At 45.1% G+C, this 20,191-nt stretch overlaps 2 protein-coding genes across 10 annotated transcripts in view; one reads left to right on the top strand and one right to left on the bottom strand.

The window, feature by feature from the left end:
• Nucleotides 1-2,058: 2,058 nt before the first annotated feature.
• Nucleotides 2,059-4,502, bottom strand: EDA3 (DnaJ/Hsp40 cysteine-rich domain superfamily protein). The gene is made up of 5 exons (XM_087542896.1): nt 4,304-4,502; nt 4,019-4,101; nt 3,381-3,558; nt 2,755-2,847; nt 2,059-2,425 (listed from the first exon to the last, which is right to left on the bottom strand). Exons 1-5 carry the CDS (start codon nt 4,410-4,412, stop codon nt 2,295-2,297), a joined length of 594 nt encoding a protein of 197 aa, XP_087399022.1. The 5' UTR covers nt 4,413-4,502; the 3' UTR covers nt 2,059-2,294.
• A 96-nt stretch (nt 4,503-4,598) lies between these two features.
• LOC125532061 (uncharacterized) overlaps nt 4,599-20,191 on the top strand; it is a 37,224-nt gene continuing 21,631 nt past the window's right edge. For 4 of the 9 annotated variants that reach the window (XR_015615634.1, XR_015615635.1, XM_087542899.1 and 1 more), the window contains exons 1-2: nt 4,601-4,871; nt 4,975-5,061. Coding sequence is in view for 7 of the 9 variants with exons in the window: in XM_087542899.1 (XP_087399025.1) it covers nt 4,662-4,871; nt 4,975-5,037 (273 nt within the window). In the remaining 2 variants the exon portion in view is untranslated. Of the gene's footprint in view, nt 4,872-4,974; nt 5,370-8,845; nt 9,131-10,557; nt 12,029-20,191 lie in introns of those variants that run through there. The other 5 variants (XM_087542900.1, XM_087542898.1, XM_087542902.1 and 2 more) reach the window with 5 other exon arrangements.

Here is a 20,191-nt window from a genome sequence, read left to right as displayed (position 1 = left end):
AATAGCGAGCAGTCACGTCGAAACGCTCCCAAAACACCTAATTGCGCTTCTCTTGGTGCAAGATCGCAAAAGGCGGGATACTGTAGGCATGCACTCCAGTATAGCCATGCACGCAGTCGACAGGATAGGACCACCAGAAGCGACAACAACGATAGGAACAATAGTTGGTTGTGCATGAGGAGGCAGAGCAGATGCGTTCTGATCAGGTGACCATTAGGGTTGCCAAAACCTTTAATATATAGTGGCTCGGATAGGGAGGTGTGAGGTGAGGCCTATGACCGAGTCAATAATATCTCATGATCGACAGTTCAGATATGGCTGTTACATAATTAATTATCTATTTCTAACCGGTAAAAATAAAGCGCACACATGACATAGGTGTGAGATTTGCTTGGTTCGTTCACGAAACACGACTGATGCGAGGCAAGGTGGACGACAGAGAAGGAGCGCGCATCTACCACTCTTCTTCTCAATCTCCAATAGCATGTGAAAAAAACCCTTATATGTTGGTCTCAACTCTCCTCCAAATCGACGTGGTACTAAACTTCCCATCATGTCATGAAACTCCACATGGTCCTATGAGATTTACATGAATTCTTGTTTATATGGGCTTAATGCCCATCTTTAATTCAACAAATATCAGAGGTGAGGCTGATGCCCATCATGAGCCCCCCCTTTCCCTACCCTAGCCGTCAGCAAGACTCCTATACGATGCCGCCTTGGTCCACCTCATCTCTTCTGTCCAGCGGTTCGTCGGCGGCCAGAGGAGTGGGGACACAAGACCCGTTCTCTCATTTTTTTTCTTAGTTCTTGTTTGCCTTAGATTTTCATAGTCGAGTCAATAAGACTCCTCTATGCCGCTGCCTCGGCTCACCTTCTCTCTCCTGTCCAGCAGTTTGGCGGCGGCCCGAGGAGTGGGGACTCACGAGTTTTTCTTAGTTCTTGTTCCAAGTTTTCATAGAGGAGTCAACAAGTCTCATCTACAATGTTACCTCAGTCTACCTCCTCTCCATCGTCCAATGGTTCATTCGACTAGAGGAGTGGGGATTCAAGACCCATCCTTTTTGTTTTTCTTAGTTCTTGTTTGCCTTAGATTTTCGTAGATGAGTCAATAAGACTCCTCTATGCCGCCACCTCGGTCCACCTCCTCTCTCCTGTCTAGCGATTCAGCGGCGGCCCAAGGAGTGGGGATTCATGAGCTTTTCTTAGTTCTTGTTCCAGGTTTTCATAGAGGAGTCAACAAGACTATTCTACAATGCTGTCTATGTCCACCTCCTCTCCACTGTCCATCCAATGGTTCATTCAACCATAGGAGTGGGGACTCAAGACCCGTCCCTCTTGTTTTTCTTAGTTTTTGTTTTCCTTATATGTTTGTTTCCACAGCGGTATCGATGAGGTGCTGGTGGCGATGGCGCATTGGAACAAGGTCTTTCCAGCCACTCCTTACCTCGATGACGTCTAATCCAATGCCGACGAAGGGTCTGTGAGGGTATGCGTTCCCATATTTGTTGGATCTCTTGGGATCTTGGTGCATCGTGTCAATTGAGGGAAGCAGTTGGCTGGGTCTTGGTACAGTGACTTCGACCTCCTCTTTTGAGTTGTTTTGCGGTATGTGGCATGGCCAAGGTTTCTCCAATCCTCTGGGCTGGCGGTGAAGGATTTCTCAAGCTCCGGTGGGCGACGTACAATCAAAGGAAGAAGATGGCCAATACAATTTTTGATGTATTTTTACTTTTTGCTGTCCTGGTGTCTTCTCATTATACTATCATCTACTGTTTGCCTTGATAATATTCAAGTATTAAAAGAAAAAGGAGACAGAAGACCCCTGCTATTCTAGGCACGTGCAACTGAAGCTCTTTGCCGAAGAGCTCATTCTACAACCAAAAGGAGAAGGGCACCCAGCAGCCAGCACCCTGGTTTTGAAGGTCAAATTAAGGGAAGTCGCACGTGCAACTGAAGTGTATGGATTTATGAGCTCCACGGAGAAACTGATCGTTTGCCCTAAACACAACATTTCCACCACCCAGTGGGTAGACTTGTGTACCCATATACAGATAATTGGATGTCCATGGTCTCTGTTTTACTACATGCATGCTTTATCTCCTGTTTACGTGTGCATCCGACACTCGAACAAAATCATACAAGCTTTACGTGTGTGTCTCGCGCAAAAAACGTACTACATCCGTAGATCTAATACGCATCTCAAATTACAGTATTACACCAACACAAAAATCTTCTGCTTTCAAGAGGTGGCCCTATACTTCTGGCTATGCAGTACCGAAGATGCTATGTATCTACGAGCTGGGCAATAGCTTGCCATTGTACATCTTGTCCAGCAGCTCTTTGGCGCCCGGTCGCCGCAGGAGTCCTTTGTTGTTGGGCACGCCGGTTCCGAGACAAATTGGGCACACCAGTTTCCCACGGCCTACATCGACAGGCAAGCACAGATCAGAGAAGCATGATCGACCGGGACCATACGGCTTATAAACGACATGTAAACAGACAAAGAAAATGTATTCAGAAAAACTTTTATGGCCGTTTGTTGTTTGAAATAGGAAAGGGCTGACTTGACTGAAATGCAATGCCGGGTGCTTTTGGCTATTCCACGAAGAAAACTACAAACGGCCGATGTACCAGAATAAATGAATCTAAAAACATATCTTAGATGCGGAGAACTACACTTGATTCATTTACCAGAATTACTGATTCTGAAAATGCAGAACACCAAATCACTAAAGCACGAGTAAAGCATACCATAGCAATTTGGGCATTCTGTGAATTCGTAAACATCTTTTGCTCTCTTTCGGTTGAGGGCCTTCCATTTTCCTGTGCCACCACACATGTCACCTGAATCCAAATGGTTGAAATATCATTCGAGGGAATACATTCTACAAGCTTGATGACAGAAGTACCGCTAAAGTAAAACATTTGTGTGCCTAATTGGCCACTAAGTCAGAAAATAAGATGAAATCGCTACTGCTGTTTTCTTGTCATACACAGTGACAGGTGAAGAGTCAATAAGGTTATTATAAGTGATAAAACGGAAATCATAGGCAATGCAGGAACTAACAAGAAATTGTCGAGTAAGGCCTGACATGAGTATGGCCAGATGATTTTGATTTCTCTGAATTGATGGAGGTAAAACAGGTGGCTACCAGCTCAGCATGTTTTGCTTTTACTGAATGTATTTCTGAACGACATACTTCTAGTACTACTGTACTAGTAATTACAATCAACGAAATTGTTCTTCACAAGCACAATTCCTAATAACACACTGCTGAAGCTGGAAGTCTACTCACCAGACTAATCAAGGGTCAAGGCATGGAACTCAGGAAGACATAACAACATAGAAAGAGACCAAGGTGATGCAAAGCTCTTACATATTATAGCACCGCCGCCACCGCAATTTCTGCATACAGCTTTTTGAATGCCAGGCTTGTTCGTCATGTCCGCGGCAAATCCTTTTGGCGCATAAAACGTTGGGCCCGTTGCACTGATTAATGTTACAGCACAGAGGCAAGCTAGACATCTTCGCCTGGAGCTAATACTTTCTTCTTCCTATATGAGAAGGAGAATGTGCATCAGACATGAAAGCAAAACGAGCCTCACAAAGTTTGCTGCAGAGGAGTAACAAATAAATAAACATAAAAAACCACAAATTGTTCATGGCCCTTTTGGTTCTTCGGTCATTTTATTTTCCAAAATGGTACTGTTCACCATTTGGGTATCATACATCTGACATTTGCCGTAAACATTTCTCAAGGATTCTTTAATTGTATATAATTTGGAATCCTCTTTTCTTAGATAAAACCTGACTAACAGGATATACATAGAGCCTGACTGGAGCAGAATATTGGTTTCTCAAGATGTTGCAAGACCGTAAGGTTCTGACTGTCTACTACCACTCCAAATATGAGATGAAAGTCTCTCCATCTTTGCCTAATCCACCTTATGCTAGTTAGATGAATTTGTATGGCTGAAACAGAGACAACTCAAAGAAGAGTAATACACGGCCAACCTTGGAATCGCTGGGAGGCTCGCTTCTCGCGCAATCCTCCTCTGAATTGTTGGGTTTGGAGCAGCAACTGATCCGAGTTCGCACTGAAACACACATAAGAAAACATTCTCAGCACCTAATTCAGCAGAGATGTCTCTCCTAAAAAAACCATATCCCCCCTCTCCCCAAGCAACCTATGAACTACAACCAATTCTGCCTATCTGAAGAACAAACTAATATCGGAGCCACCCAATTTGCAGCCCCGAAATGAGCACTCCCCTCCCCTGCAGGGATAAAAGAACTCACCTCTGCCCGGCCAGTGGGCGCGGCCACTGACGGCGGGGAAGCTCGGGCGGGAGCGCAGCGGCCTCGCCGGCGCCGGCGAGGTGAGGAAGTGGCAGCTGACGCCCGCCATCGTCGCGGCTCTGCCTTCCGCTCGCTTCTGGTGGCGTTGTGAGGACCGGAGGAGAGCGGGTGGCTCAGCCGTATTGGAGATTGGGGCCGCGCCACATCGCTCGGTCGGTCCTTCTGTCCGGGCCCGACCCTGGCCCGTTCGGGTCCGGGCTCGGCCCAACCCTACACTATAATATCTGCCGCGACCGCACAGGAAGACCAGTGACGGCATCCACCCACCCATCTCCTTCACTCGCGGCGGCGGTTGACCATGTCGGCAGGGAGCGAGCGCTCGAACGCCGCCTACGCGACGCCGGCGGCGGTGCTGGCGGACTTCTCGCGCGGATCTGGCCCGTCCGTCTCCGGCGGGGCCGCCGGCAGCGTCAGCGGCAGCGGGAGGAGCCAGGCGGAGGGCGGGGCGAGGAAGAAGCCCTCCTTCCGACTCGCGGCGGACGACACCAAGCCCATCCTCCGCGACCCGGTCCGTCCGCCCATCCTCCGCACGCATAGATTTATTTGTCGCTGAATCGTTCCTGGCAGTGGCGGTGCTCAACTGATTGGGTGCTGCTCTTGGTGGTGTGCAGATCTCGCGGTCCGACCCCGTGGAGACCGAGCAGGCCGTGCTGCGCCTGCCGCCCTTCCCCTGAAGCCCGGCCGCGTCGTCATGGATGGTACACCCCTCTGCCCCTCTGTTAGCAGTATCTTGTAATTTTCCTCTGTGCTGCACCTGCACACAGGCTCTGTATTTTGGGAATCCAGTGGTAGTCAACTATTGGGCTACTGACCTCATGAGTGATCAGGGTTGCGGGGGATGTGTCAAATGCTTAGGCAGCCTTCAGATTTTTGGTCAAGCATGTCAGCTGAGAAATAAGTAGCATGTGGTGCCTCTGCCTTCTGATTTTGTACACACTGCAGGCCGCTGAAATGTTCGCCCAAATGGCTTGGCTTTGGTGCAATTTGATTACAATAGAAAATAGAACCAACAATAGCATCATTGTGGTTGGAAGTTGTGCGTAGTCTAGGTCTTGCTGATCAGTGTTGGCTTACTATGACCATCTCACAATTTTTTATTAAGATTGAAATTATTCACATACTACAGGCCGTGCTAAGTTTATTGTTAGGGAATCAACATACTTGCATATATTAAATATGATGGAAGAATGGAAAGAAAATTGATTGGCATATGCACCTATCTAGGTCTAGAACTAGAACAGGCTAACGGGGTCTGATATGGGGTTCGTCAATGGTACGGACACGAAGTTGTCTGGTGGGTATATATTGGTACATCGAGTTGTCGAACAAGTTCATCACTAGTCCAAGACAGTCTGTTCAGGCAGAATTTGCCAATCTGGCTCGACTAGGCAGCTCATAGGGTCTAATGTTTTGGAACCTCTTTGCTGTGCTATCAAATGTGACGATCATGTGGATAATATATCTTTTGGCATTGTGCTTTGGGTTGTGCTGACTCATGCTTTCGTTGCCATTTTACAAAATAAAGTCATAATCAACGATATCTAGCACTAACCAACGATATCTTATTAGTCGAGTGAACGGAAGAGTCGACTGGAACCATTAATCAGACATGAAAGTCCTCCATGGTGCCTCCGCTAGATGACCTCCTGGGGGAGAGCTCTCAGGCTGGGCATTCGGTTAGACTGAACCGATTGGTTTGGTATCTTGGTTTACTTTGGCATTCAGTTTCCAAATTTTAGTGACCGATCGGTATTCTGAGAAAACCGAGATTTTGGTCCACTGAGAATTCGGTTCAGTCGTCGGTATAGCTGAAGAGAACTGAGATTCGCGGAGTTGAAGAAATCACAAGTCAAATCTGTAGTAAGAAATGATGAACAGCCGAATGGAAATCAATTAAAACCGTAGAAGGAATGGTAGAAGGAAGTGCTGCAGGATATCGTCACACGTGGGTCGTCGCCCGTGAAGGACTGAAGCTTGTGAGAGCCATGTTGGCCAACGGCCGCCGTCCTGTGGGAGCTATGGGCGCCGGGTGCCGATGGCTCGTGGGAGCAATGGCCGCGCTGGTCGCCGTCACGTGGGAGCTATGGGCACCGGGTGCCGGTGGCTCGTGGGAGCGATGGCCGCGCTGGTCGCCGTCACGTGGGAGCTATGGGCGTTGGGTGTCGGTGGCTTGTGGGAGCCATGGGCGTGCTGGTCATCGCCATGTGGGAGCTATGGGCGTCGGGTGCCGGTGGCTCGTGGGAGCCATGGGCGCGCTGGTCGCCGCCGGGTTGGAGCTATGGGCGTCGGGCACCGCTGCAATGTGGAAGCTACGCGTTGGAGCCATGGGCACCGGTCGGCCGGCCGCCGCTGCTAGGATTGCGGTTGGTGGGCAAATCCACAAATGAAGATGACGGCTCTGGGTGATGTGCGTGAAGCCTCGAGCGCATGGAGATAAGCTGCTACTGCTGCGCGTGTGTTGCGTGCATGAGCACACCTATTGGGATTTTTTTATGTGGGTGGCTATTGGGCTTAGCTTTTCTGAATTTAGGCTTAGTTTTGTTGGCTTGTAATATAATATTTGGTTAATTCGGTGTACCGAGCTCATTGGCCGAAATCATCGAAGCAATTTCGGTTTTTGATGTTTGCTAACCGAGCAAACTACCGAACATTTGGTCCTTGTTTTTTTGGCTTCGGTCTTAGATTCTTGGTATTTTGCCCGCCCCTATCCTCCCCTGCCTTCCCCGACACATGGTCTCCCTCCCCCGTGCCTCCTTTGCCTCATTTGTGCCTCAAGGACAATGTTGAGATCAGCCAACCCTTTTTGCTCGTGGTTCTGTTGTGTGCTTTCTTTTGACACTCAACTATTATGACCTCTTCCTCGACTGCTGCCATGGCCTCACCCTCGTCCTCAATCAGCAACACTACAAGTTGTTAGGGATCATGTAACCATGAGACCACCACTTTGTTAATTGCACCATATTACAAAGTATGGTCGGTGTCTTGTTGTTACGAACAATACATTGGACCATGGTTATCAAACAAAGGCAAAACAAATCTTTTAGAGGCCCACAATGCTCAAGTTTGCTCGAAATATAATTTGATGGAATGATTGACTTGCCATGCATGAAGATAAGTTTATTGAACTATATTAACAAGTGTATTTGGTAATAAAAAAAGATAAACAAAGAAAATAATTATAGAAATACTAATACAAAACTTTGAATTACAATATCATTTATGAGAATTAAGCAACATGACCTAAATAAAAAGAGGTGTGGGCAAACCTAGCCTTGGTGTTCCGGAGACGGCTATTGGCAGAGGGTTGATAGCGATGTGTGTATCACTTATGGGCCCTCAGTTCCACATTAGGCAGCACAAATTAACCATAGCTTAGCAGAATTAATAACAACACATGCATGGAGTTGAGTTCCGGGAAGCCCTACATCCACCACTACCAACCATCCTCCCATGACTGCCTCGGCATTGCCCATGATAGATTTTTGCCAATTTTGCTCTTTATACAGGTCATGTTGCTTGCTTCTTATCAAAAAACGAGATGGTGACTTTAAGTAGTGTGGTAGTACCTTATAATTCTTTCTTTTATCTTTATTTATTTATTACCAAAATATATTAGTTAATGAATATAGTTCATTGAACCAATCGTATTACACGCCTGTCATTTCATTAGATTAAATTTTGTGCAAACTTGAGCCCTGTAGCCCTTTAAAAATGTTGGTTTTCCTTTATTTGATGATCTTTAGGCTACACTAGTAGAATCACCGTGTGTTGCCATGGGCTCTTGAAATAGTTTACAAGAGTTATATGTTAAATTCCACACGTACAAACAATATAACACAAACACAATTATTTAATAACTGAAGTCCATTTTTGCAATGTAAATTGATAACATAAAGAAAAATTAACGACATGTCCATGTAATAAACTGAGCGATGTTTCAACTAAACATCTATTACAAAACTATTAATATCTTGATGACGCGCTTAAGAAATTCTTTCACAATATGAGGAATGTTTCTTTAGCTTCATTCCCACGATGTTTTATCAAGTATAATAAAAATTTCTTCCTCAATTCATACCCATACCCATTCTGCACAAACAATACATGTAGTTAGTATGAAAAAATTTCACGCCAAAGGTCTTAAAACATGTAACAGACAATACTCATCGCGCAAATTGGCTAGACCAATTCTTTACCGTTCCACAGCATAAAATGAAAAATAAAATAACCAGACACATTCCTGTAAAACTTTAAATTAATAATATAAAGAATATAGTGATAACAAAAGTAAATGTTTTTGTTATGAATTCATTACCCGCCTATGTTGGAACACTGAAGGAAATAAATGTTGCCATGTAGATATATCATAATTCTAACCAGACAGCTTTATTTCGAGTGCTTCTTTGAAATTCCTTGCAAAACTTTTTAATTACAGTGCATGCCTCAATTTTTTATCCTCTAATGATTGTGATGTTTGAATAGGATCCATAATATATAAACGAAGTGCCTCTTTGTCGACGACGTACAAGATGTATTGGTTGATGAATGCATAGGGAAGATAAATCTACAAGTGAAGCTATTAGAAACAACAATAAACCATGATAACAATGGACAAAATACTTTACTTGTTGCATAATGAGATGTTGTTGTTCATCCCAGGCTAGCTATCAAATAATGTTGCCAATGTCTGTTTCTTTCTTGTAAAACTTCTGACCTTGTGTTGCCTTTAGCATCATGGACTAAGCAAAAAAAGAAATATTGTTTCAACATGTTGATACTAATGACACATAGAATGAAGAGTTACGATAACTTGCATAAAATCGTAGATCCATGTAGTGTACAGGAGGGTCTGTGAACAATACTCCCTCGTCACATGCCAGGCTGCTTCATGTTAAGTATGTACTGAAGTTTCTTAAGACTTAAGCCCATTGGATCGAGTGTCGAGCTCTGGACCCATACCTTTCTATAAATTGGATGATAAGAAGAACAATAATATACATCCGCACATTAAATATTGATACATGATGCTTACTTCAAACACCCGGCATTATCGATCGACATGATGTAGTTGCAGAGGCCGGCAAGTAATTCATGTTGGTCCGTGGGTATGATAATGATTGGGGCAGGACGTTTGTCTTTGACTATGTCAGATGGATTCTTCAGGATCTCGAGATCAGAATTAGCTAAAGTTTCTTCATCGTCAGGTTGATGGTATATATGGGACCTCTTTTTAGCTTATTCAACTCTGAATCGAGCTAAATTTACAGCTAATTTTTGTTGAAAATGTTTCATGTATTCCTACAAAATATATATATATATATAAACAATTTATATAATATTTTGAGATAAAATAATGAGATAATGTATAAAAACGAAATACCTGGGTGAACTGGTCTGATAGTCCATGTAATGTCCATTATTCCATATAATTTAGCATAAACAGTCCACATAATATGCTATAATATCATAAAATAAAGCTTTAGAATATCACATAGATGAATCAAATAAATAAACCATTGTAACAAGTGCTTACCCATCGGCTTGTATTGTCTCATGAAACTGCTCTACAACTGTCTATTTTGTAACATTGAGATCGGGTCAATTATGACCTCTGGTAAACTTCGGACTATGCTCTACAAGTTTCAGACGCTTCTTGAGTCCTAGTAACTATTCTATATGTGAGAAATATTAGGGATCAAGGCAAACAAAACATATGTTAAGATGAGTAAAAAAATAGATAGTTACTGTAGTACCAAGGTCATTGCGTTTGACCCGAGAACCAAGTGAGTCCAATACTTGAATTTCATGTTTTTTGGCATTGGCGACTGCTAGATACCAATGATAGCCCGACATATTAATCAGAATAAATAATTGGTGTAAATATCATACAAGTCACGGTCGCAATTAGATATAAATATTAATAAATCATTATACATTATGAATTAAATAAAAACAATCCAATTAGATATAAATATTAATAAATCATTATACATTATGAATTAAATAAAAACAATCCATAATTATATGCATGGATAACGAAACAAAAACTAACCATATCTTGCTGTAGATAAGTACGAATATGATGCATGATGCGGTGATATTTTGATGGGTCTGTCTCTTTCCTCGTCTTCTTTTATCTGACCAGATACAAACGTGCTAATAATGTGTACCTTTTCATTCGCACTGTCTTGTAGATGGTCGTGAGCAAGCATGAAATATATGTAAGCATTTATCACCCATAATCAACATTTAAATTATATTTATATTTTATGATACCATATATTGTTCATATTATTAATTACAAAGTTTGTGTAATTGGTCTTACATCGTTATGTAAGAACATATCATCTTTCTTAAGGCATTTCAAATCGTCGGTTAATAACAAGGCATCTCCAATTTCCATGAACTGGGTATTCTTGGGGCAGACTTGATTGATTCGATGACTGTAATATCTTTAGGAGTACAAATATAGTCTGTCGAATTCATAAAAAAATGAGTCAGCTTAGCAATCAAAATGAGCAAAATTAGTTGAATACAAAAGGTAATATCACGAAAATAAGATTGATAATAATATTAAAAAAACATTGTGGGATAACATGTAAATTAACATCCTTTTTTGGTTTGTTACGAGATATAACCTCTTCGACAGTTTTATGTTGTGAATTTTCGTCCCCTTTCAACGACATTACATCTGAATTTTCAATGGATTCTTTCCGTGCATCTCAAAAGTCCATATCCATGTCTTCTATATTCTGAAAAAACAAAAATATAAAAATAGATCTTTCATATTATCATCTCTAATATACATAGAGGAAGGTTAGCTATATGCACCGCTTCTCGTAGTGTTTCAGTGCGGTCTGTCATTGTTACATCAGTGCGTATGTCGGAACCCATCACTTTATATCTATGCTGAAATATAAATAGTATTTTTTGCTGCATCATATAATGTGAAACTAACACAACTATTTTCTCTATGATAAAAAATGCTTTTGATTATAATGCCAAAGGCAGGGGCGAACTGGGCCGGCCCATTTGGAGGTAACAAGCTTCAGCAGCGTAGAAAAATGGCCAAAAACTAACCACATGTCTTAAAGAAACCTAGTGATAGGCTTGCGGAGCGACCTATTAAGTATCAAACTTATTTTGAAAAAATTCAAAAAAATACACACTGAACATTCTGTAATATACGTTGAACATTTTCTTGACATACAATGAACTTTTTTCATTATAGAATGAACTTTTCTTAACATACATGAATATTTTTTTAAACATACGAATATATCCTCTGAACAAATTTTGAATACCCATTGAACATTATGTAATATAAGTTGAACAATTTTTTAATACTCATTGAACATTTGTGTAATATACACTTTACAAATTTTAAAAACACTGATTATATATTCATTGAACAATTTCTAATAAATGTTGAACAGTTTTGTAATGGATGATGAACTTTTGTAAAAAACCATGAAAATTTCCTTAATATACCGATGAACACTTTTGTAACATACAATGAACTTTGTATATTATAATAAAAAGGAAACAATAGAAATAAAGAATAAAAAAGTATAGAAAAAGAAATATAAACAGAAAAAAGAAAGAGAAAAAGGAAAAGAAAAGAAACAGAAAACAGAAGAAACAGCGAGGCAACAGCGAAACAACTCTGGGCCGGCCCAAACGGGGCTGTTGCGAGGCGAAGCTTCAGCGAAGCCACTGTACAATAGCCTCACGGCCCGGCACGACGGCCCACCTGGCACGCAGGCCTCTCGGGCGACACGAGCACTGGAGCGACGCGGCGTCGCCCTTTCCCCTCCCCCGCCGCATTCTACCTACCTTATCCACATCACTCTCTCCTCTCCTTTCAACTCACTCACTCAAACCCTCTTGCCCTTCCCCTCCCCCCGCCCGCGTCGACGAGTAGGCAGCCGCACTCTTCCGCCCGCCGACCACCGCATCGGTCTCCTGCATCGACGGACCTTGGGGCTTCGTGTTGTGTGCTGCGCGACCGAGCGGGACGGACGGGGCGCGCTTCCTGGAGCACCTGCGGGTGCTCGATCCGGTCCCGTTCCGGTCGGATCTGCGGCGGCGCTCCTCTTCGGCGATGTCGCAGGTGGATCCGAAGCGAGGTGTCCCAATCTGCAACGCCACAGCTCCGGTACACCACTCCCCATGCCTGATAAATCCATTCAACGCACGCTGCTCCAATCCGCCCCTTCCTCGTCTTCTTCGAATCTTTGCGTCCCTGATCTCGTTCCTCTGATCTTTCTGTGCCGCGGTGCCGTGACCAAACCTCACATGCACGGCGAGGACGACGACTGCTGCCCGACGCCGTCGCCCTCGGCAAGGAGGGATGACATATACAAGCACTCGGCACGGCGTGCACCGACCGCCGTGCCGCGGGGACACAGCCGCCTCAACCAACGGCGCGGTTGAGCACCCGTCCACATCCCCACCGCTCCAGCCAGCCGGCCACACGACATCGCTCCCGTCCAGCTAGAAGCATGCGCTGTCGTGCCCGCCTCCTGCTGCTGCACCAGGCCAAGATAGCGGAACGCCCCGCGCCGGTGACCTCGGCATCAACTTCCTCTCAGCAACCACTAGCTCGCACGGATCCCGCTTAACTGATGGTAAGCAATTGAATCTTAAGATGTGGCAGCATTTCTGCATCCTTAGCTCTCTTTTTTAGGGGTTTTGCAGTAGCAGTAGTTGCTAGAACTTTGAGCAATTTTGTTTGCAGATGTTGCACTGAATTTCAAAGAAAGAGTACTCAAGGATTACATGGAGTACCCTTTTGGATCTTCTTTACAGTAGATGCACTGAAAATTTCTGAATTTTGTTTGCAGTAGGGGTAGTTGTATCTAAACACCGATAGTTTGTAAACCTCGATGATTATAGGATAGACCTAAACCTCGATGATTATTTGATGATACCCGTGCCTAGGTTTAGAATGTTTGTAAATTAGCTAGTCAAGTTTTATTATCCCGATGAATCAGTGTCGCACAAATTCTAGTTAAGTTACACAAAGGTTAGTGAAGCAGTACCATTGTATTATCACCGGTTCAGAATGCTGCCATTCTTTTATGTGTGCAATTTAGCTGTTTCCTAGCAGCAAGTATATATGTCAAAGTTACATTCTTTCTGTCAAATTGGCAACTTTAGATAACAAATGTTATAAAATTGTATAGTTGATGCGTTCTATTCTTAGTTTAAGCTATCTTTTTAATGCCATCTCTTAATTTTTATGTAATTTCTTTTGCCCTAAAGTTTAGAACATCTGAGGTTAATAGCAACGTGATAAATAGACGTCTAGCTCACAAATAGGATTTTTTTCGTCCAATATCCTTATTCAGAGGAGTGATATATATATACATCTTGCTCTAAAGTAAGACAAATACTTGCAGAGTTGAGTCAACTTTTTCTTTTAAATTTTGTTTTATTATTATGGCTGGTGTCTTTATTATAAATAGGAATTTATCTCTGTATTCCACAAAGGCGTCATTGCCCTAGTGGCTACCATAAGTGTGCACCTGTGCGCCCAGGTGGGATCAGTGCAGTTTAGCATATTTAAATATATGATGTTTTTAGAAATTTCTCAGTCATTGACATATGGGCCAATGCCACGTTGGCACGCCAAGTTGGCAATGCATATGATTGGATACAACCAGAGGCATCGTATTTGAACACTCGGACAAAGTTTTGGCACTCGTTTTTTGCATTTTACAAGTTTAGGCACCAAAACGACCGCGACGGACAAGGTCTGGACCGCAGTCCTCCTTAGCCACCAATAAATCTCAACGCTGCACTAACTTGCTCTGGAATGTTACCCTTTGCTTCATTCTGCCTGACCATCAACATCTGGACCATTAGTCGCTTCCTGAGACTTTGTGGATCCTTCAAATTATGCATAAACAAAATCAGAAGATATATTTAGCAAATATGTGAAAGCTGTAACCTCATTACAAATGCACTTACGTCAGTCCTAGGCATGTTATGAACCATGTCATTCCTGATGGTTTCATACAGATGGGCCATCTCCTGTAGGACTTTGAATCCGGAGTCCATGATGTCAAATAAAAAACACCATTTTGTAATAGTTATATTAGTGCACGCACTAATATGCAAGCCAAATTTAAAATAGTACCGCCGAGATGAAACATGAACGTTCTCTTGTTCGGGCCATTCCACAAGTTCAGTGTCATGGAAGTCCTTAAAATGAAATAAATCTTGGTTCGAATAATCAATAACGATAGTCCTCTCCATTTCCATGTTCACTGCTAAAAGACCGTAGGACAAATCCACAGAGTGCCAGTGGGAGAAGATACTGCATTTGGTATACTAAGGTAAATGGCAAACAAAGTAACCAAACTAATTTATAAGAATGAGAACACGTACAATTGTAGGGGCGTGAAACACGTCGTATCTTGGAAAAAGCTCAAGCACGACATTGTTAATCAGCGCATTGGTGCGCTTTTCTTGGCTTAACCAAGTCTGCCTTAGCGCCCGTGCTTGCTCATGGAATCCCAAATTGAAAAAATGTGTCTTTCCAACAGAGCTGGTGCCTGCGCTCCTCTCTATTGCGTCGGTAGTAATCTTACGCACAGTAAGATTGAAGCATAACGGATGGACAAGTCCATCTCCTCGGATGGTGTCTCGGATGATCCGTAGGCTAGTCTTGATAGGGAATGGGCGGGAGCTCCTAATCCAGATTGTGCTGTAAAAAGGAAGAACAAGGTTCATAACAATTATGCCTTTAAGTAAACGTAAACTCAAACGATAAAATTGTGTTAGTGTCTATAACATATGAATAATTTAACAATAGTATATCTCACATCAAATGACCTAAAAGAGTTTGTAATCTCTACCAAGTTAAGTATTTTTATATTATGCACGGGCAAGAACTTAACAGATTGCAGTGTTTTCATAGTAGTACATGGATTTTGGATGGATGTGGTAGCATAGTAGTTTATCACTTGTTCAACATTGTTGTAGAAGGTGTTAGACCCCATAGTTTTCGACCACAGTTTCTTACATATTTTGTTTGAATAGACAGGAAAGTTTGCTAAATAAGCATATTCACAATATGAAAGTAACCCATGTTTTATGAAAAACAAGTTCTCGATTGTTTTTATGTTAGACGCCGCAAAACACTGTGGTTCTAGACACAATTTACCAATACAATATAATATTTGTTAACATCCATTGAATATGTATTGATATACTGGTTTTAGAAAAATGTTTCCTAATATATGCAAATAAATCAGTGACAGATTAAATGTTTCCTAATATATGTCTCCCTTTCTCCATAACTTTCCCAAATGAAAAATAGAAAGAAACCGGATTTACTCTTTCGCGAGCGATCGCTGCAACGCTCGATGCCCACACGGAAAGCGTTGATGGTTGCGTGTGTTGTGCGGCCCAGTGTTTTACTTATAATACATCTGTCCCCCTCTAAATAAATCTGCACCCCCCTGATTTAACCGGTGGGGCACTGATTTCTTTCCCTAATAAATCTCCTCCTGATTTCAACTGTGGGCCCCGATGCCTTTCCTCTAGTAAATCTTCCCCCTCCTTTTTTTAGACGGAAATCAAAGTTTCCATTAACCAAACAGCTCAGCACAGTCGCTGGCTACAAGACCGTGCACAAACTCAGGTGCTTGATCCGGCCACATGACTGTGGCTATAAGATCCGATTCTGCACCAAACGACGCTAACACATCCGCTACTTTATTACACGCCCTGGGGCAAAAAGAAAATACCACTTGGTTAAAGTTTAAGCTAGCAAAGCATCTGATTTCTTTGAACATCACTCCATTGGCTGCAAGGTCAAGGTCCCTAGTGTTGAGAGCCTGGACCAAGTTCAGTGAATCTGTCTGCACTTGCACTCTCATCATACCCCAACTCTTAGCTGCATACAAACCCTATAGACATGCTGTCGCCTCCGGTTGGAGAGGATCGCAGATGTGCTGTATGTGATCCTATAGGCAAATGGTCAGCTGTTAAGTAGTCTTTATGGTCATTATAGCACTTTATTAGGGGCGTTACCAGTAATGCTCGAGCTTAAATGTACCTTAAAACCCTGCATTACTGAGGGCAGGAGGGGGCCGACGAACTCTATATAAGCCACCCCCTTCTTAGTATGAAGGGTTCGCATCCCTGTAATTCACACGCGCATAATCCAGTCGACCGCCTCCGGGCTTCGAGACGTAGGGCTATTACTTCTTTCGAGAAGGGCCTGAACTCGTAAACCTTGCGTGCTTACAACTTCTCCATTGCTGAGATCTTGCCTCTCCATACTTACCCCCTTACATCACTGTCAGAGTTAGAACCACGACAGTTGGCGTCCACCTTGCGGCTGGAATCTTAGCGCCTGATTGGAGAAGTTGTGATTTTTTCGATCCCTTCGATCATGGTTTCGTGCGGAGTTTTGGTGGAGGGCCGCGAGATCCGCCTCGGCGCGCTCACGTTCATCGCCGACGACTCCGCCTGGCTTCAGGAGGCGCCACTCGACATCGACGCGCTCCCCGTCCGCGGTGCGACGCATTTCCGCGCACGCGTTCGTGGCGTCCTCCTGCGGCAGCCGTCGACCCAGTATCGGTCGGCCCCTGTATCGTCTTCCCGCTCTGTCTCCCACCGGCGCAAGCGTTCCGGTCGGTCGAGACTTCAGAGGTGGGTGAGGCATGTCGTGGCTCGCCAGTCGGTCGCCCCGCAAGTCGCGGCAATCGAGCCCGACGAATCCCTCTGCGGCCTGTTCGACCTGTCGACTGGCTCCGCGGAGACCGCATCCGAGTGCGACCGCAGCGACCCAGCGGCTGAGATTCTGGCGGTCGATGGAACGCACAGTCCTCCCGGTTTCCCTCGCGCTGATGGAGGCGCGGGTGGGGGCGACCCGTCGCATCCCCACGATGAGTATCTCCCTGAATCTCTCACGTCATTACAGCGAGAGGAGCTTCGCCGCCGGAACATGGACGCACTCCGCACTTCTATCGTCGGAGAGACCCCCGAGGCCCGGGCCTTGGAGGACGCGCGCTTGGCTAACTTGGCCAAGCGCACTCGACTGGAGAATCTCCAGCGAGCACTCGATGAGCAAGCGCGTCAGCGGGCTCCCGAGTCTAGTCGACGCCAGCTCTTCCCTCCGACGCAGGTATATCGAACCCCGGTTCAGAATTTGGCCGCCGCGGCCGGTATAGCAGAATCGATTCAGCCCTCCCAGTCGGAGGCTGGCAGGGGCTTGTTGCAGATCAGAGCGTTGCTCCGGGCGGCGGGAAACCAGAATTTCATTGTTTCTCAGTCGCGAAATAGGATCCACAGTCGATCCGTTGCAACAGATACAGTCCAGTCGGCTCACAGCCCGAGGTCGCCCCGAGGCGTGAGGGACGTGGTGACCGGCATGATCAGTACAGAAGGAATGAGCAGTATGATCAGCGATCCGATCGTGATGATCGACGTCGAGTGCCAACCCCTCCCCCGAGGAGTGGGTCATATGCGCCTCGACATTGAGATGACAGGCGCCCTCATAGCGTTGGGCAGAGGATTCCAGTCGACCTCAGGGACCCAGGCTTTGACGCGAGATCTATCCTCGTTCAAGGTTTGGTTGACAGGAACAGGGCTCATCGGGAAGGCCAGAACAGAGATGCGCCTGCCAGCAGGAGAGTACGTGTTTCAGGGCCAGAGTGTTTCAGTCGAGCCATTAGGGCCGCAGTGATTCCTTCCAACTTTCGGTTGGCGACTGGAGTCAGCAAGTTCACCGGTGAGTCTAAGCCTGACACTTGGCTCGAAGATTACCGAGTGGCTGTACAGATTGGCGGTGGCAATGATGAGGTGGCCATGAAGCATTTACCTCTCTTGTTAGAGGGCTCGGCCAGAGCGTGGCTGAATCAGTTAGCACCCAGCAGCATCTACACTTGGGAGGATCTCTCTCGAGTGTTTGTCACAACCTTTGAGGGAACATGCAAGCGACCCGCAGGCCTTACAGAATTGCGGTCTTGCGTGCAGAAGCCGAGTGAAACTCTGAGGGATTACATCCAGTGGTGGATCACTTTGCATCACACAGTTGAGAACGTACCGGATCACCAAGCAGTTTGTGCCTTTAAAGAAGGCGTCAAGAACAAAGAGTTGAACCTGAAGTTCGGTCGGACCGGAGAAATGTCCCTGAATCGGATGATGGAAATTGCCACCAAATACGCTAACGAAGAAGATGAAGATCGACTCCGGAGTGGCAAGCAGAAAGCAGTCGCCCAGGAAACCGGAGGCAATTCCAGTCGGAAGCAGAAGCGGAAGGCCGAGCCAGCCGCCCCTGGGAGGCCCTGGCCGTAACCAAGGGAAATTTTAAGGGAAAACCCAAAGGCCCTTGGAAGCCCAAGAAAGTCAAGGATCAAGATGAAAATGATGTTTTGGATCTGCCATGTCACATCCACACCAAGAAAGATGAAGAGAGTAATTTTATTTACCCAAAGCATACCACTCGACAGTGCCGGCTCCTGATCCAGCAGTTTCAGGGCAAACAACCCAAAGATAAGGAAAAAGAGTCGGACAGAGTTGAGGACAAGGAAGATAGCGACGATGGATACCCCCAAATCAATTCCACCCTGATGATTTTTGCTGATGTCGAAAGCAAAAGTCGACTGAAAGTCATTAACCGTGAGGTGAATATGGTTGCTCCGGCGACACCCAGTTATCTGAAGTGGTCTCAGACTGCCATCACATTCGACCAGTCCGATCACCCTACGCACATTGCCACCCCTGGGAGGCAAGCTTTGGTGGTCGACCCAGTTGTCGAAGGCACTCGACTGACCAAAGTCCTGATGGATGGTGGCAGTGGCCTGAACATATTGTATGCTGAAACATTGAAAGGGATGGGCATTCCGATGTCCAGGCTCAGCGCCAGCAACATGAGCTTCCATGGGGTCATTCCTGGAAAGAAAGCTGAGTCACTCGACCAGATTGCTCTCGACGTGGTTTTCGGTGATTCAAAGAATTACCGCAAGGAAAAGTTGACATTTGAGGTTGTGGACTTCCAAAGTGCTTATCATGCTATTCTGGGCCGGCCAGCTTATGCACGCTTCATGGCTCGACCGTGCTACGTGTATCTCAAGTTGAAGATGCCCGGCCCCAAAGGTGTGATCACCGTTACAGGCAATCGGAAGAAAGCAGAGGAATGTTTTCAGAAAGGATCAAAGATCGCTGATACTCAGATGTCAGTAGTCGAACTGCAAGAGTACCAGAAGACTGCTGATCCGAGTGAATTGCTGCGAGCCAAGAAGCCAGCTTCAGAATCAGCTTTTCAGTCGCCCGGTGAAACTAAGCAAGTTCACATTCACCCGACCGACCCCAATGCCGCCCCGACTCACATCTCAACGACGCTCGACTCCAAATAGGAAGAAGCGCTCATCCAGTTCCTCCGTGAGAACTGGGACATCTTCGCATGGAAGTCTTCTGACATGCCTGGAGTTCCCAGGGGGCTGGCTGAGCACCGTCTACGAGTCGACCCGAAGTTCAAGCCTGTGAAAGAACATCTTCGACGGTCCGCCGTCCAGAAGAGGAAAGCTATTGGCAAGGAGGTGGCTCGGCTCTTAGCAGCGGAGTTCATTCGAGAGATTTACCACTCCGAGTGGCTCGCCAATGTTGTCATGGTCCCCAAGAAGGACAAGTCACTTCACATGTGCATTGACTTTAGACACATCAATCGGGCCTGCCCGAAAGATCATTTCCTCTCCCCCGCATCGACCAGGTAGTGGACTCGACCGCGGGGTGTGAGCGTTTGTCTTTTCTAGATGCTTATTCAGGGTACCATCAGATCCGTCTGTATGGACCCGACGAGATCAAAAC

Source organism: Triticum urartu, chromosome 2A (genome assembly GCF_056163025.1).
Source record: "Triticum urartu cultivar PI428250 chromosome 2A, HENAU_Tu73, whole genome shotgun sequence".
Taxonomy (NCBI): domain Eukaryota; kingdom Viridiplantae; phylum Streptophyta; class Magnoliopsida; order Poales; family Poaceae; genus Triticum; species Triticum urartu.
The sequence above is the reverse complement of the archived record's forward strand: the minus strand, read 5'-3'. Positions and strand labels throughout refer to the sequence as shown.

What these genes read in the sequence shown, in the direction of transcription:
- EDA3 (XM_087542896.1), bottom strand. Translation starts at nt 4,412, where the DNA reads ATGGCGGGCGTCAGCTGCCACTTCCTCACCTCGCCGGCGCCGGCGAGG. An exon ending in CGCCCACTGGCCGGGCAGAG is followed by an intron (nt 4,102 to 4,303) that starts GTGAGTTCTTTT and finishes TGTGTGTTTCAG; the next exon opens with TGCGAACTCGGATCAGTTGC. An exon ending in AGAATGCCCAAATTGCTATG is followed by an intron (nt 2,426 to 2,754) that starts GTATGCTTTACT and finishes CTGTCGATGTAG; the next exon opens with GCCGTGGGAAACTGGTGTGC.